At 40.8% G+C, this 16,252-nt stretch overlaps 1 protein-coding gene across 1 annotated transcript in view; it reads right to left on the bottom strand.

Annotated features, from left to right (window-relative positions):
• Nucleotides 1–16,252, bottom strand: part of TTN (titin) — a 292,385-nt gene that overhangs the window by 224,616 nt on the left and 51,517 nt on the right. The window contains exons 43-44 of the mRNA XM_053410245.1: nucleotides 15,218–15,406; nucleotides 10,008–10,064 (exon numbers count right to left, since the gene is read on the bottom strand). Coding sequence (XP_053266220.1) covers nucleotides 10,008–10,064; nucleotides 15,218–15,406 — 246 coding nt within the window. The remainder of the gene's footprint in view (nucleotides 1–10,007; nucleotides 10,065–15,217; nucleotides 15,407–16,252) is intronic.

Raw genomic sequence — 16,252 nt, 5'->3', positions numbered from 1 at the left:
TTGCGAGAGGGAAATCCTCATTTTTTTTCTGGTACTGCGTTTAAAATTCAGTGTGCATATAAAGTACAATTCCAAAAAAGTCAGTTATAAGAAAAAAGGGGGTATCAAATATTTCAAGACCCTCTTAACAAAAATGTGAATGCACCTTTTAAATAAAACAATCATATTTACATGTATCAGACAAAGATGGTGTACACATGTGGGTGACAATTACAATGATATCATTACAAGGATGCGTACGGTGTTGGGATCAATGGAACTCGCTTTGAGTGAAGCTTAGCCTGTAATAAGAGCTAAGCATCACTTCATCTCCACAGTAGTTCCTGGTAGGGAGAGCCTTGGGGAGAGGCCAGTGAATCCCACTCATAAGGTTGCTTCAAATAACAAGAAGCATCAAAATTACTGCTACATAGTCTACCAGGATGGATCTCTAAATGTGGTGCAAATGTGCCGTCTCTTTAAGAATAAATACATTTTGAAAGCAGGACGTTCAGCAGATTGTTAACGAAGCACTGCTATAGGCAGTCCCTGCTTTGTTGTTTGCTACACACTTATACTCGCCTTCATCAGTTTGGACTAAGCTTCTTATAGTCAGACTGTGACAACCTTCCTGACTTTCCTCCACACAGTATCTCTCTTCATGAATCAATGCCCCATTTTTAAACCAGCTTATTGCTGGTTTTGGAGAACCAACTACTAAACACTGGAAACTTGCAGAGGTACCCTTGAAAGAAGCACAATCAGAAATATGTTTCATAAACTTTGGAGGCGCTTCTGTAACTTGAAATTCAAAGCTGCAGCTGTCTGTGCTCTCACCTTTAAATTCAATCTGCTCTTCTTTGGATGGTTCAGCAAATACATCAAAGTTAATATTTACACATGCTTCTCCTTCCTCTTCCTGCTCCTGTTCTGTAACAGCTACCAATTTAACAGCTTTCTGAGAATCATCAGTGTCACCTTCAAACTCAAACTCCAGCTCTATTTCCGTCTGGTTGCCATTTTGGATAGTATTATCAACAAGCAAATCAATCTTTTGAGGCCTACCACTAGTGCTATCCAAACTTAAATCTGCCTGACTTCCATCATTGGTCACTGCAAGAGCCCCTTGGCCCTCGGTTACAGCTAACAAGCACCTGCATATAGCTTCTCCAGCAGCATTAACAGCCTTACACAAATACATGCCACTATCAGAATGCTGTACATTCTGAATTTTAAGACTATGACTTCCATTCTCACTTCTAACAGTGTACTTCAAAGCGTCTGAAGAAATGCACTGATTTGCCCTAAACCACTGCACTACTGGGGTAGGACAGCCCGCGACTGTACAATGAAACAATGCCTCAGATTTTTCTGGAACCTCTATGTCAAAGACAGGGGTGGTAAAGCGTGGAGGCATCTCGGTGACTTCAAAGTCAATTGTAACATCTTTGTTCTCTTTCCCAAAAGAGGCCGTTGTGTGTTCCACCAGAGATAAAGGGAGAACATCAAGAGACACAATCATACTTTGATTATCAGAAGTGAGTTCAGGAATAGTGGCTATTTTCACTTGCTTCTCACATTCCTTAATCTCAGTTTCATCCAGCTCTACTTCCAGGAGAATTTCCTGAGGCGAAGGTGTTCGTGACGCTGACCCTTGTTCTATATCAAACTCTATAACATGTTGATGAGTCACTGGAGGAGGAAGAGCCAAAGCTCTTCCATCATGGGGTAACACTTGTACTTGTGCGATATTCTTGGATTCGCCTATGATATTTATTGCATGGCACATATATTCCCCTCCGTCTGTTTTTTGAATGTTGCGGATTTCTAAGATACAAACATCACCTTCTTTTTGTATTTTGACCCTTTCATCTTGCTCAAGCAATGACTTATTTCTATACCATTTCACATCAGGTATGGGAATCCCTGTGACCTCGGCAATAAAACGCAATGTGGTGTTCTCATAGATTTTTCTTTTAGTCAATGGCTTAATAAATGCAGGGGGAATTTCGTTTCCCTTTGGTTCCAATGCTTCACAAGGTGTACCGAACATTTCAGCACGTAGCTCTTCCAGAGAAGAGCTCCTGTGTTGCAAACGAGAGCCACGGGGTGTTTGGTAACGTTCTGGTGGGGTACTTCCCCTCACTAGATTTGCAGGAGACCTCACTGAAGCTCTGTTTGACTCTGCAGATGGTGTAGAATATCGCTCCTCTGATGGTGTAGAATATCGCTCCTCTGACGGTGTAGAATATCGCTCCTCTGATGGTGTAGAGTATCGTTCCTCTGAAGGCGTAGAATATCGTTCCGGGCTGCCAATTGGTGTGTGATAAGACTCAAAAGACATGGGAGATTCAAAATTATCCACTGACGACGGTGGTGTGTAGAATCCCTCAGCCTCTACCATTTCGTCTCCGCTCATGCTGTCAATATAAATAGACATTTCTGACTCGGGAGAAAAAGGGCGGGTCAGTTCTTGCTGTTGCTTGTAATAATCATAAACGGTGCTAAATGTAACATCTTCAACCTCCAAGGATGTGATAGATCCCTCCCTGGTCAGAGTCCTGGATGAGCTGTCTCTGACAACTGGGATCTCCTGTTCTTTGGCAGAAAGCAAATATTTTGTAAGAGAGAAATCTGCTCCTTCATGAGGAGGAGGAGGAAGTTCTTGAGCGTGAAGAGTACTTTCTTTGGTAGCCCCTTCAGTTAGATTTCCTAGAGGAGGATTCATGAATTCAGTAGTTTCACATTCTCCTGTCACACCTCCCTGGCTTATAAGTGATTCATCTTTTAAAGAAAGAAGGAACTGGGCCAACAAGGGTTCCTTGGCTGAGCTGTGTGATGATGGTTGTTTGTCAGGCATTATTTGGCTATCAAAAGGCTTCTCGATATCAGTAGCCCCCTCAGTGGAAGAGCTCCTCGCTTTGATAATGGTGTGCTCAGTAACACGTGCCTTTTCTCCCCCTGTTTCGTGAACGCTTTGAGGCTTCTTTCCATGTGCAGCTTTCTTCAAATCAGATATGAAACTATCCGCTTCGAGGACACCAGTTTCTTTCACTTGGTTTTGAAAATACTGACTGAGAGGGATGGGTTCTGGCGGCCCCCACAGAAAGGCTTCATCTGGCATCCTAAGCACTTCCTCCTCAGAAATTTCCCCCTCCTGATCGCAATGCCGTTTTGTAGCAGGCTCCTGTTCAGTAGAAAGGCTAATCGTTTCTAAGGCCTTCTTCAGTATTTGTGTCACTGTCAGCTCTGCTTCCGCTTGCAATTTTTGTTCTAGGGAATTCTCTCCCTCCAGCCGCACCTTATAGCTCTGACGAAGTTCCTCACTTAGAGAAACTCCTTCCTCTGGTACGCTTGCCTTCTGTAGCTGTTTTATGAAACTCTCTGTCTCTGTACCCACCATCTCAAAAGCCGACCTCAGATTAAAGGAACCCACTTCTTTCTCTGGTAATGTTTCAGCCTCCTTCAATGAAAAGCCTTGTGATAAAGATGCAGCATGTGCTTTCAGATCAAACATTTGCTCTTGTGTTTGTAGTTCTTTCCCTGGGGACAGGGTACATTCTTTGTGGTCGCTGCTCTTGTAGAGGACATTGCTTTCAGTGGATTTCAGCTGCTGCCCTTGAAAGGCTTCCATTTCCTCTGAAGCAGAATACAGGAATTTGAGAGGTATTTGCCCCTGTGGCAACTTCTCTTCTTGCTGTTGATCAACATTTTCTAGATTCAGAAAAGCTAATTTTAAATCAATGTCTTTGTTTTCTGGGGATGCACGTTCCTGAACATTTTCTTCTTCCATCATGGTTTTCAAAGAGAAGGAATCTTTTTGGCAGGAATGCATTATTTGACGTGCATTTTCCATGGTACTCTGTGTATCAGCCTGAACTCCTTCAGAAGTGGAATAGAGGTTTTTAAAGTATGTTTCTTCTGTCTCTGGTAGGTGGCTATTTTTTTCTATATCTGAGTAAGCTTGTTTTAAGTCAAAAATGCCATTTTTAGGGGGTAATGATTGTTGCAGTGCACCACTTTCTTCCTTTATAGTTTCATTTATTTTGGAAACCTCTAAATCCGATTTTTTGTGTGCATGTTCAGCCACGTCAGTTTCCAGGCTTTCAGCAACTGAATGTTCAGTTTTAACATATTTCCCCCCAGAAATTTCTATGTCTGGAACAGTAAAAACAGAATCTTGATCCTTTTCATGAGTCTGTTTTTCCTCAATGTGAACTTCCTTTTGAACAACAATTTCTATGTTATAATTAGATTGTTTGGAGGGAAATTCTTCTTCAAAGGATAAGATAGCTTCCTTGAAACTATATTCTGTCTTTACTGGTTCAGTATCTTGGGAAAGCTCTTGTTGAGAAGCTCTTTCTTGCTCTAGAAACAAAGTGGGAGATTGTACAATTTCTGAGGTTTTGTTGACATCTAGTTTCATTTCTTCAGAGCCGGAATGCAGAGCTTTCACAAGGACATCGTCCTGGTTTTGACTATCATTTTCTACATGCAGAGAAAGTTGTTTTAAATCAAATATTCCTTCTCCCAGTTCCTTCTCTTTGTTGATATCCTGGCTATAACTCTCAGCTGATGTGTCTACTTCTGCACTTTCTATTATCTTGCCTAGGTCTGTTCTTTCAAAATCTGAAAGTTCTTTGATAACGATTTCCTCTCGTTCCTCAACAACAGTTTCTGTGCCTAAGGAAGCTGGATGTAAACCAAATTCTTCCTTCTCTAGGCATAATACATCTTCTTGGGCATAATTTGCTTCCTTTACAAGTTCACCCTCTTTAGAAATACCTTGACTAGAATCCAATCTTTGTTCTAGAGCTGATATGCCGATTTGTGCTGATTCTGTGATTTTGTTTGTATTAGCTTGTATTATTTCAGAAACCAAACATTTTTCTTTGGCATACACTTCCTCTGACTTAAGTCTGTTTTGTTGTTCATCAGCAGTTTCTGTATCTGCATGAACCGGCATTCCATCAAGTGAGATATCAAGTTTGCCAGCAATTGAGCTTGGGCCTATGAGTTCCTGAGTTTCAGTTTGTTCTTGAGCATTCTTATCTACGTTGTCTTCAATAGTAAGCATTTGTTTTAAATCAAATACAAATTCAGGCACACTTACATCTGCTTTTCCTACCAATTCTTCACCACAATGGATTTCCTTCTCTTTCCCCTCACCAAAGCTAGTGAACTTTTCCTCATGGATCAAAGTGCCTTTCTCTTTGTCAGAGATAGAACTTCTGAATACTTGCTCTTTTTCTACTCTGAACAGTTCTTGGTGTTCATTGGCTACTGCCTCCTGCAGATTTTCTTTGTTTACAACCTCATCGTCAAGTTGTTCTTCCTTAGGTGCACTTTGGAGTTCATTGTTTATATTTTGCAGATGTAACATACTTCTCTCTTCTATGGCTGACTGCTCCTGAGAATTCTTGCTTAATATATCAGTAAAACATTGATCCTTCTCATGGATATCACTGTCTTCTTGCAGCAGTGTGGAAAACCTATGATCCATAGATTCTTTTGCATCTAACTCCTGCTCAAAAGTGCAGATTTGTTCTTTAACTTCCTTAAATGGTATGTCTGTGATTATCTCACTTGAAGGTATTTCCTCGTGTGATATACCTTGAGTTGGTCCATACTGAAGATTCTCTGATTCTGGTTCCAGATATGCTAGTGTGAATTCCTGATCTTTAGAAATCTTCTGCATCTTCTCAAATATGTCTCTTACAGTTTTCCCTTCATCTTTTACATCATGACTTACAGAAATGTCTTCTCCTGTAACTGACTTCTCTCTTTCCGTATGACTCTCTACAACCATTTCAAATTGACAGCTTGATGATATTTCCATAGCTGCGTGTTTATATGTGCTTTCTACTTTGGCTTGCTCAGCAGCTGTATCTCTAAATTCCTCAACAAGTGGAGTGTCTGCTAAAATTTCTGAAATACTGGCTACCTTTTGTTCTTCTTTTGCATTTGACTCCATCTCTTTATATACTTCTTTTTGCTCCCAGATCTGGAAATGTGGGTGTTCACTTTCATCAGCAAGTAGAGACTTCATTACATCATTTAGATAATTTGGCAGCTGGGATTCCATTTCCTGGGCTGGTCTACCTGTTTCTTCCCCTCCGAAATCCAGTTTACTAACACTGTGGAACTGCTGGCTTACAGAATATGCTTTATCGCTAAAACTACTTTCCGTAAGTCCTACTGAGGATTCAAAATAACTCCCCAAATGTTCTTTTGCAATCTGGTCCTGAGTTCCTCTGACTTGGCTTTGGACAGCTTTGAGCTCAGTTTCATCAGAAAATATTTCCACGGTGGGATCAACTGAAAGATAGCAAACAGTTTCGACTATGCCAGCTTTGTTTTCGGCAACACATTTGTACGTGCCAGCATCAGATATGGAAACCTTACAAATGTGCAATCTATAAACGCCATCTCCCTCCTCAAAGTAAAACTTTTCAGTGGGGATTAAAATCCCATCATTCTGCAGCCATGTTACAATTGCCAGCGGTTCTGCAGATATTAAGCATTCAAGTACCACCGAATCCCCTTCTCTACATCTAACGTGTTGTTGAATTTCTTTTAAGATTTTGGGGGGTTCATGAGCCACATCAAAGGAAAATTTAAACTTATGCTTTAGTCCCGCAGAAGTTTGTTCTTCAGGGGGTTCTTCAGGCACAAACTCAACAAACTGAGTTAATTCTTTAAATTCTTCATCTTGCTCTGGAGTTGGGGTTGGAGCGGTTATTTTTATTTCCACAGGAAGTGAAAGCAGATCTGGATCAGAAATGCAAGGTCTGGGCAGGTTAATCTGTGGAGGCAGAAGAGTGGCTCTGCCATCCATACTTAAATCAGGTTCATCTTTTTTTGAATACTCAAATGCCAAACTGAGTTCCTCTTCCTCTTCTGCATAGTCTGGTGAAAGCTCAACTTTACATATACTGAATGGTTTAAATTCAGGCTTTTCCTTTACTTTCACTTTTAGCGTCCCTGAAGTTGTAGCAGTCCCATGCTGGTTAAATATCACACAAGTAATGGAGCCTTCCTGATCACGGACAATGGTGGAGAATGTCACTGTAGAACTATTTTCTGTGGTTCTGATGTTACATTCTTGGTTACGTGACAGTGGCTTGTCATTGTTATACCAAGTGACTGTGACCTCTGGATGGCCTTGGAAATCACAATTAAAAATACAGCTCTCTCCTTCGCTTACCTCTTGTGATTCAATTTCATGAACAAAGAAAGGGGGGCATGGCTCCAGATATTTCGGAAGAGGCCTCACCAATTTGTCAGGTGGTTCTGTTATCTCCTTTTCTGTTTCAGTGACCTCAGCCAATGCAGACTCTTCAGTTTCAAGGGAGCATTTGTTTACTGACATTGCCATTTCTACAGTTTTGCTCATTTCCCTGATCTCAGAAACAGGCGCAGGTTCATTAATGTTCAATGTGATTGTATCAGACATCATCATATCAGGTTTCCCTCTCTCACTGACATCATCTTTCTCTCTCACACTGACATCATCTTTCTCTCTCTCACTGACATCATCAGTCAAAAGTACATATACCAGGGGAGAGGGGTTTTTCTTAATGGTTTTTGTCGCCTTGAAGTCTTGAGTATCCATTCTTGCTTCTTCTGATTTTCCATGGGTATAAGTATAGTTCATCCATCTTGTGTTCCCAATTGCCTTTGGATCTTTTTCTGGAACTTGTGGCTTCACGTTCCCTTTAGAGGCTACTACTTCCTGTCTCCGGAACATTCCTCCCCTATTGCTTTTATCAGGAAAATCCTGGAGAATCTGAGGAGGTCCAGGAAGGCCCAGGATCCGTTCCATTCTAACCTGAAATTTTTCTGATGTTTTCTCAAGCTCCCTGCTAGAACTTCCTACAGTAACTTCTTTAGTGCCTGACGCTGTCGGTAACATGGCCTTTTCATTAATCTGCTCTATAGTTTGGAAAGCAAGTCCCTTTGTCTCTACATGAGATGCTGCACAGATTGAACGAGTCGACGGGCCTCTTTTATTTCCAATTCCTACAATTTTCGCAGAGGGAAGGTGTTCCTCTGTCGATCCCTGTGATAGAAGCACCTTTTTCTTTTCCAGCATGGCTTTTTTTGCCTCGCGAAGTCGCTGCAACTTTACTTTTGTTTCCTCATCAAGCAAAGCCTCTCCCTCACTACACCCCCTACCTGCACGCCTGTTTCTTACCCAATCCTTATCGTATACAAATCCTTTTCTTAAGGACGAGAGGCTTTCAAAGCTTATGGTCCTCACCATCCCTTTGGTAGGAGAAAAAGCTCTCAGCGCTTTCTCGGTTTCCTGCTTCTTATCAAACGGAGAACCAATACACCGCAGATCAACTTTGAGCCTATCGCCTCTCCTTTTCTGCACCAGATGCTCTATACGTTCACAAGTACTCTCTGACTGTCTCAAAAACTCTAGGTATTTGGCATTTTGTTTGTCACCATGCGCTACCAACAATGAAGCAGTGGACTCAGCTGAACCCTCACTGTTAATAGCAAAAACCTTGTAACTCCCTGAGTCCCTTTCCTGAACTTCTTTTACCTCTAGACTGGAGCTGTGCATATCCATGCAGCTCTCACTCTTTATTCGCCTTCGCAGACTTTGGGGGATTTGCCTGTTGTTATGGTACCATGTTATTTGTGGCAAAGGAAGGGCACTCAATTTGCACTGGAAAACAACTGGCTCTCCAGCCACAACAGACCGATACTTTAACTTTTGTGTGAAAGAAGGTTTCTGTTTCTCAGGCCAGGAATGCATAAATGACATTCCACTTGTGCCCTTCAGATCCGGGAGAGATCCATGTTGCGGAAGATCTACGGAATCAGCAGAAGCAGCCTGTTTGCCAGCCGGGTTTTCTGCATATTCTGGCTCTTCACCGAAGAACAGTTCTGCAAAAGAATACCATTACATTACAGCGTACTCCGTCCTTTCCATCACACAGTTGGGAAAAAAATGAAAAGAAATGAAATAGCTATAAATGAAATTAAATAATGAGCATGCAACAGATTCATCACAAATCCATTAAAAAAAAATTCACTCACCATATTTGTTCGAATAAACGCAATGCCTTGCTCTGTTTTAAAGATTCTGACACGAAAATCGTTCGCTGTCGGTTCTTTCTTCCAACTGCGGAAATTTCTTCATCAACAAGCAAAATGAATCTCAAAATGACATGTTCCTGTGGGTGCATGTTTTACTGCCTGAAAAGCTTTTTATTTTTTTGTAATTTTTTTGCATTTCTTCTTTGCAAAGAAGGGGAGGGGAATCTTACCTGACTTGCAGACAGTAGAATAAACGCCCTTTCTGATCCCTTTGATTGTGGGTTAAAATGGTCAAACAATAGAAAAGATATTTTTCAAAGATATGAAAAAAAAAGTCAACTGTAAGTAATTTGCTAAAACAAAATGAGAAGGCGTTTATTCGAACTAATACAGCTGCTAACTTCACAATGTTATGCAAAAAAAGAAAAAAGGAAAGAAAGCAAGCAACATGGCCCAACTATGCTATCTGCAAGCCAGTGTAAGAACTTCCATAAAGGAGAATTAATATCATGTTCATGAAATGGGAGGGCAACAATGGAAACAGGCCCCTTTCCCATCTTGCAAAGTGTTGCATCTTAAACAGATGCCAGCTCATGGTTTTTGACCAACTCATTCATGTTAGAGGACTAATGTGTTCTGAAACCATCCGAAGCAATTCAGTCTAAAATTGTCCCATGCATTACAAGAAGGTATACGAAAGAAAAGCTTTTGCAACCAGCTGCATAGCACGACGTGAAAGTAAAGACGGGCAAATCTGTGAAAATGAAAAGTTTTAAATGGACTTTAAAACTTGTATCCTTTTTGTAATAATGCAGGTTATCCTGAGCATATTAAAACAAAACATGCGGCATATTCAGATATGCTTCAGAATATGTTTTGCTTTCTTGGTCATACGTATCAGCTTTTCAAAGGGGTTACTGGTTTTTTTTATGCTAAACCTTCCTTTCCATATAAACGTTTGTGTGCGACTGTACCTTTCACTTCCATTTCAATCTGTTGTTCTATCTTCTCCTGCAGAACTCTTTCCAGAGCTGTAATAAAAATAAAAGTGTGATTTAATGGAAAGCGAGTTGAATGTTGCAAGAGAAGAAAATAAAAATGATGCATTGATAGGGGGAGGAAAAAACCACGCAAACATACATACATACATACATACATACATACACATACATGCCAGGAAGTGCCTGATAAGTTGAAAACAAATAGTGGGAGGATGCTAAAGTATTGGGGATTTCCCCCCACAGTATTTTAAAGGAGCTTTTCCCTCTCCCCACCCTCTCCCTCTCTTTCTTTCTTTTTCTAATTCAACATGCCTTTAACATGCCTTTAACACCATGAGGAAAATATTCAACAATCCACAGCCGCTTCATTATATCACGACTGTGGATTGAACAGGTTTCAACGACGGTACGCAAGAGGAGTATATGGAAGGAACATGCAGTTGCCAACCTGTCACTCTCAGATGTGTGCTGCACTCGGCTTGTCCCGCAGAATTAACTATTCTGCACTTGTATATACCCCTCTGATTCTCCTTAACTTTCAGTAAGTTTAAACTGCACAGTGGGCCATCGTGCCTTAAAGAGCACAATGCGGAATCCTCAACTATTAGCTGGTTATACAGCCAGATGACACAAGGCGTAGGGAACCCCTTGATTACACAGAACAGCGAGACATTATCTCCTTCTTTGACAAAGCTTTCTGGGGGCAGAGTTTCAAGGAAGACTGGTACTGTGGCACCAGTTTCGGCGATGTCTTCGCACGGCACAACATCAGGGTAGTAGTCTCTGATCCTCAGTTTCTCAACTTCTTGTGCTTTTTGAGCTGTAGATATTGTCACGCTCGTCGTTTCCGTGGAAGACTCTTGTTTATATTCATAGGCTGTTTTAATCTGAGACTCTTTGCTTGTTTTAATGCTTTTAGTATCTGATTCAAGGGTAATTTTTGTTACTGTTCTGGCTTGTGCTTCTTTAGCTAGGCAAGAATAAAGTTAGGATAAGATTAGATGTTTTGCAGCAAAAAAAAAAAAATCTATACTCAGCAATATATATGTATATAAAAGCCATTAGTATGGTAAAAAGAATGTTCAGCGTGTTAGTGCAAAAAACAATTGAATTTTCAGTCTTTTATACTATCCTGTTCCACATTTAAGGGCTCTATTCATGCCAGGTTAAATAGAAGGTGCAATTAGATCCACAGGATTTACGTCACTGACATCAGAGGAAATTGGATTGGCCCACAGTAATTTTTACAAGTACATCTTCAGTTTTAGTCAAGGCTTCTTCTGCATAGCCTAGAAGGCAGCTGCAGCTGCAATGCTTTTCAATGATGTGTAGAAAAGTCAGGAAATCCACCAGTTTGTAAAAGCAGGATATTTGGCACTGTTTGGGGTTCAAGTTGTTGTTCCTACTCTTCTGTGTGCTAATCGTGCAGCTATTTCCATGCCATGAGAAGAAAACCAAAAGTCAATTCTTAGTCTTCATTGCTTAAACACAAGAGAGGTCTATAGGTAAAAACATTTGTGGCACCTTCATCATCTGGTGTTGGATAAGGAAAAGCAAGGCACATGACATGTGGAAGTTTCTTTGCCTTAACCATAACAAATTGTTGTGGTCAATAAAAGAATGAAAAAAAGATGCAAAATTCCAATTTTAAAAGAAAACTGGTATGGGTGGAAAAGGGCATTCAGAGAATGGTTCTGTTAATGGCAGTCAATATCTGCATAAAACCCTTTGTAAACTAGAATAGGCTAAATTAAAAGTTAGACTACATAGCTGTTGTTGTTTTTTAAAAAAAGCTTTCACAAAAATTAACAGCCAGTAAAGGAGAAATAATTGTAAACAACTTCTTGTACTTCTTTTTGATCCTATAGGAAACTTCCGAATTGCTTCAGTATTTCACTGCAAATTGACTAGTCCTTGCTTTTGGAGATGAACCCGATACCTCTGTAACTTGCCAGGGGAAGGTATGGTTCCTACTTTACTAGCAAATTACACAGAGTACCTGTGCATGTGGTTACTTTATGAATAGAGCCCGAAATGTAGAGGGTTGGGGAAAATGGAACTCAAAACTGTAATTCTAAATTAAATACTAGCACAGGAGCTATAGGCAGTGATGATGAGGATGAAATGAAGTAACATCACATAATGTTAAAAATCAGATAACCACCTTCTACGGTTAGTATAGCAGTTGTTGTTACTTCTCCATAGTCGTTACGAACAGTACAGCTGTACAATCCTTGATCTAAAAGTTGGACATTGCTTATAGTGAGGAAGAGAACGCTTCCATTTCGTGACAGCCTTATTCGTTCAGATTCCTGTAATGTTTCTCCCTCGTGGGACCACAAAACGTCCGAGAAGTTTTCGCTTTCCAAAGCGCACATAAACTGAGCGGTGTCACCGCATCTCACAGTGAGATCGTGAAGTTTCAGAAGAATCTTTGGGGGTCCCTCTCTCAGCACTTGAATGGAGGTTGCAGATACCGTGGTGCTTTCTGACTTCTGAGTAATGGCAGTGGCACTGAAGCTTTCTCCTTCCTTCCCAATCTCAGCTTTCACAGTAGAAGTTCCAGAAAGGTGTTCAAAGGCCTGCACAACCATTTCCCGTGATGCCTCCTGCTTGGACTTAATTTCTTTTAGATACACTTGAGTTTCCTTCTTTGCAAAGGGGGAAGCAATATGCACTTCTGATTTTGCCTGGATAGACTCTTTTACATCTTTCCCAGAACTTAGCCTATCTAAGGCTTGCACTGTGTAATCAAGTAACAAAACATATGATTAATATCTAATGCACTGCAGTGGGCCAGGTTAAAAGCAAAACGCTATGCCATAGATGATAAGAATGAAATGTCTTCGTTTGAAAGCCTTGCATGCCAGCTGCATTCATTAAAGGTGCCCTCAGGAGGCAGCAAATATTTTACAGAAAAGAACAGCCACAATGATGGATGGGGAAAAATGAAATATGCTCATGCTGGTAATATGTGGTAATTATTTGACTCTTCTTTCCACTGCAGTTGTCCATGGCAATTTGAAGGGGATTTTTTTGATACCCTGACAATATCCCTTCTTTCCCTTTTAAAACCGAGTAGAGCAAACGTCAGAGAATGCTACCAACTGCCAACAACTCACTGCCTTGAAGTGTGTGCGTGTGTTTAGTCTACCAAAAAACAGGTGTATTATCTGAGCAATAGACCAGGATGCAAGTTCTAAATGACACGACACTTTGAAAGTACAGGAAACGAGAGTAGTTTATTTGGTTACCACTAGGACTATTGACATTAGTGACGGCACTGCTAGTTCTAAAAACAAAATAAAAAAGTGTGAAATGAGGAAGAGAAGGTCATTAGTCACAGTGTAGAAAAGTGTGGTTTATGCAACAAACAGAATTCCCTAGGAACAAAAGCGGGGCTTTACCTTCAGCAGTCACTGTAAGTGTAGCCATGCAAGTTGCATCTCCAGCACTATTTCTTGCTTTGCAAGAGTACTGCCCGGCATTTTCTGAGAAAGCATCTACTATTATCAATGTGGCTGTGCCTGTCGACTCATCAAAATGGAAAACTACGCCTTTGGTTGGCAACATTAGCTGTTGATTATGAAACCAGAGGATTTCTGGTTTCGGCATGGCGGAAACCCTGGCTTGGAATCTGACTGTTTCCCCGCTGCATACGCTGCAGCTTGAGATGGGCTGGATAAAGTTGGGCCTTTGGGCAACGGGGTCCTTCTTAATGGAGAAAGATGAAGAAACATGCCTTTGGGAATGTGAGGTAACTTCTTCAACCTTAAAGCCTGAAAAGAAGCATGTCAACTTTTAATTTCTTACCCTGTACACCAGTCAATTTTCTCTAGCTGCCCTACATGCCCTTTCCCTTTATTTACAAACACATTCTTACAGAATGACATTCTTCCTTTCCCTAAGTGACAATGTTTAGGCTCTGGGCACAAGCAGAGTGGAAAGCAAAACATTTGAAAACCAATTGAGTTTAAATGTATAAATGTTCTTCGTGTCACATATCTGAATATTTGTTTCCTCTGACAAATATTCACCTTTGAATTGGCATGATGCAACTCAATTAAATCCCAATGATTTTAATGCCTGCTACAGGCATTTCAAATCATTCTAGATATATTACCCTGAAAAACAGCAACAAAATCAATATTGTATTGCAGGTTCTGGGCTTCCCCTTTGTGTTTCGGCAGGTATTGGAATGGTAAGGAGGTTAGACATTTCTTTTCAACGGGGCATTCATTTCTAATTTCAGTGTAAGGTGCTTTTCTTTTTTATACATAAATGCAATTTCGCCAGCATTAGCGATGCCTAATTATTTAATGCCATTTAATTAATGTGGAAATGGGACGGAGTCATGTGTGAAAGTGACACGGACAGAAAATAAACAGATTTGCTCATCATCCACATGCCATATCCCAATTTGCTTTTTAAGCACCCTCATGCCTCACAAAACTAGAACTAGATATTATGGCACATGTATGGTGGCTGCAGCCATCCTAGCTCTACATCTTCTCTTTGTTCCCTTTTTTCATGTATTAATGTAGAAACCATGTGCAGTGGCCTCATTTTGTGATGAACCTCCCACTTGTAAATGGGGGAAAATAATAATCAGCACATCACACATTTTTGTATTGCAAGATGCAAAGAAGGAAGAGGAAGAGACTCTGGGGCGCTGCTTTTTAGCATTGGCAGCCAATAGGCATCCTTCTGACCTCAGTCTCGGAATTGGTTTGCCACACAATATGGGACTGGGAGTGCTCCTGTTTGACAAACCTAAACCTAAACCCCCATTGAGTTATATTGCACAGTTCTTTAGATACATGCCTTCACTTCCTTTCAACAGAAATGTGATTTGGCATGACAAATAAATTCTGGGAATCTGTTTATGTCAGAGGGGGTTTATTTATTCGTTTATCTCTGGTGTGTGCTGGATACTCATTGGAAACAGAATGGAAAGATGAAAACTATGGAACACTGGAACAATGTGAAATGACATTCTGCAGAATTTATACTGCGGAGACCAGATGGGCGCTATCGACATCAGACAATGGGGTTGGTTATTTGAGTTATAAGACACTGACATGACAGACAATTACACGTAGTTTTAAAGATATATATAAATATATATGAATGTTAAAACACATGCAAATTTACACAGTGTCTATTTAGACAGTACACTGTACCTTCCAGCTTCAGTGCAGCCGTACTTGACACCTGGCCAACAGAATTGCCTGCGACAAAGGTGTAAATTCCTTCATCCTCTGGGTATGCTTCTGCAATCTCAAGCTGGAAAGTGTCTTCAAACTGAGTCATCCTAAAGAAGCGGGATGGCTTGATCTCTTTGTCTTTGCTATACCAAGCTACTTTGAGGTCTGCTCAAGTGAAAATAAACAAAATAAAAAAGAGAGAGATATACATGTAAGGTTTCTAGTTTCACTCTTGGGGAGCAAACTGGTGAACAAGTTGGGAGATCAGAACTAAAGAGATACTTGATATGGCAACACTGCACTGAGTTCTTCCCCCTCCACTGTAATGTTTAGGCTGCAATACACAGTTTTCTGGAAACAAGTCCTAGTGAATTCAACAGGACTGATTTCTGAAAAGTGAAGCCTAAGAATGCACTGTTAGACCAATCCATGTCGTTTCCCGCTGCCACCTGTGCCACCCACCCTGCCGCCTTCAACAGCTTGTGGAGAAGTGGTACCAGGATTGATGCCAATTTTGAGCAATATTCTCACTGATTTTGGGAAATCCACTTCTCCCCACCTGGTGTTCCCTTACCCCTGCAAGCAACAGCCAATGATGTGGAGCCAGGGAAATGGCATAGGAAGTCTGATTAAAGTATTTCAGGGGAAGGCAGGGGAAGACACAGGTCACTGTTGGTGGCATGTTGAGCATCACGTCTAGTTCTATCCTCCGTGTACACCTAGTGAACCTCAACATTTTCTTCTCCTTCCATTTCATCCAGAATTTCAGTGAGCGTGAAAAATGAACAATTCTATTCTGGAAACTGGCAGCTTTGGATATATGGGGGCAGTGGAGGAGCACATGAGCAGGTTTGATCTAGGCCATGACAAAGAATTATTCTAAGGATAATTTCATGCTGTACTGAGTCATATGCAGAAACATTCATGAACAATACAAAGAGAGCGGGCGTTCCCAAGAACAACTCCCCATGCTCTGATTCCACAAATATATACATATAGAAATGCTGTAGC

This window comes from Podarcis raffonei, chromosome 1 (assembly GCF_027172205.1).
Source record: "Podarcis raffonei isolate rPodRaf1 chromosome 1, rPodRaf1.pri, whole genome shotgun sequence".
Classification (NCBI taxonomy): domain Eukaryota; kingdom Metazoa; phylum Chordata; class Lepidosauria; order Squamata; family Lacertidae; genus Podarcis; species Podarcis raffonei.
Note: the sequence above shows the minus strand (reverse complement) of the source record. Positions and strands in the feature narration are given on the sequence as shown.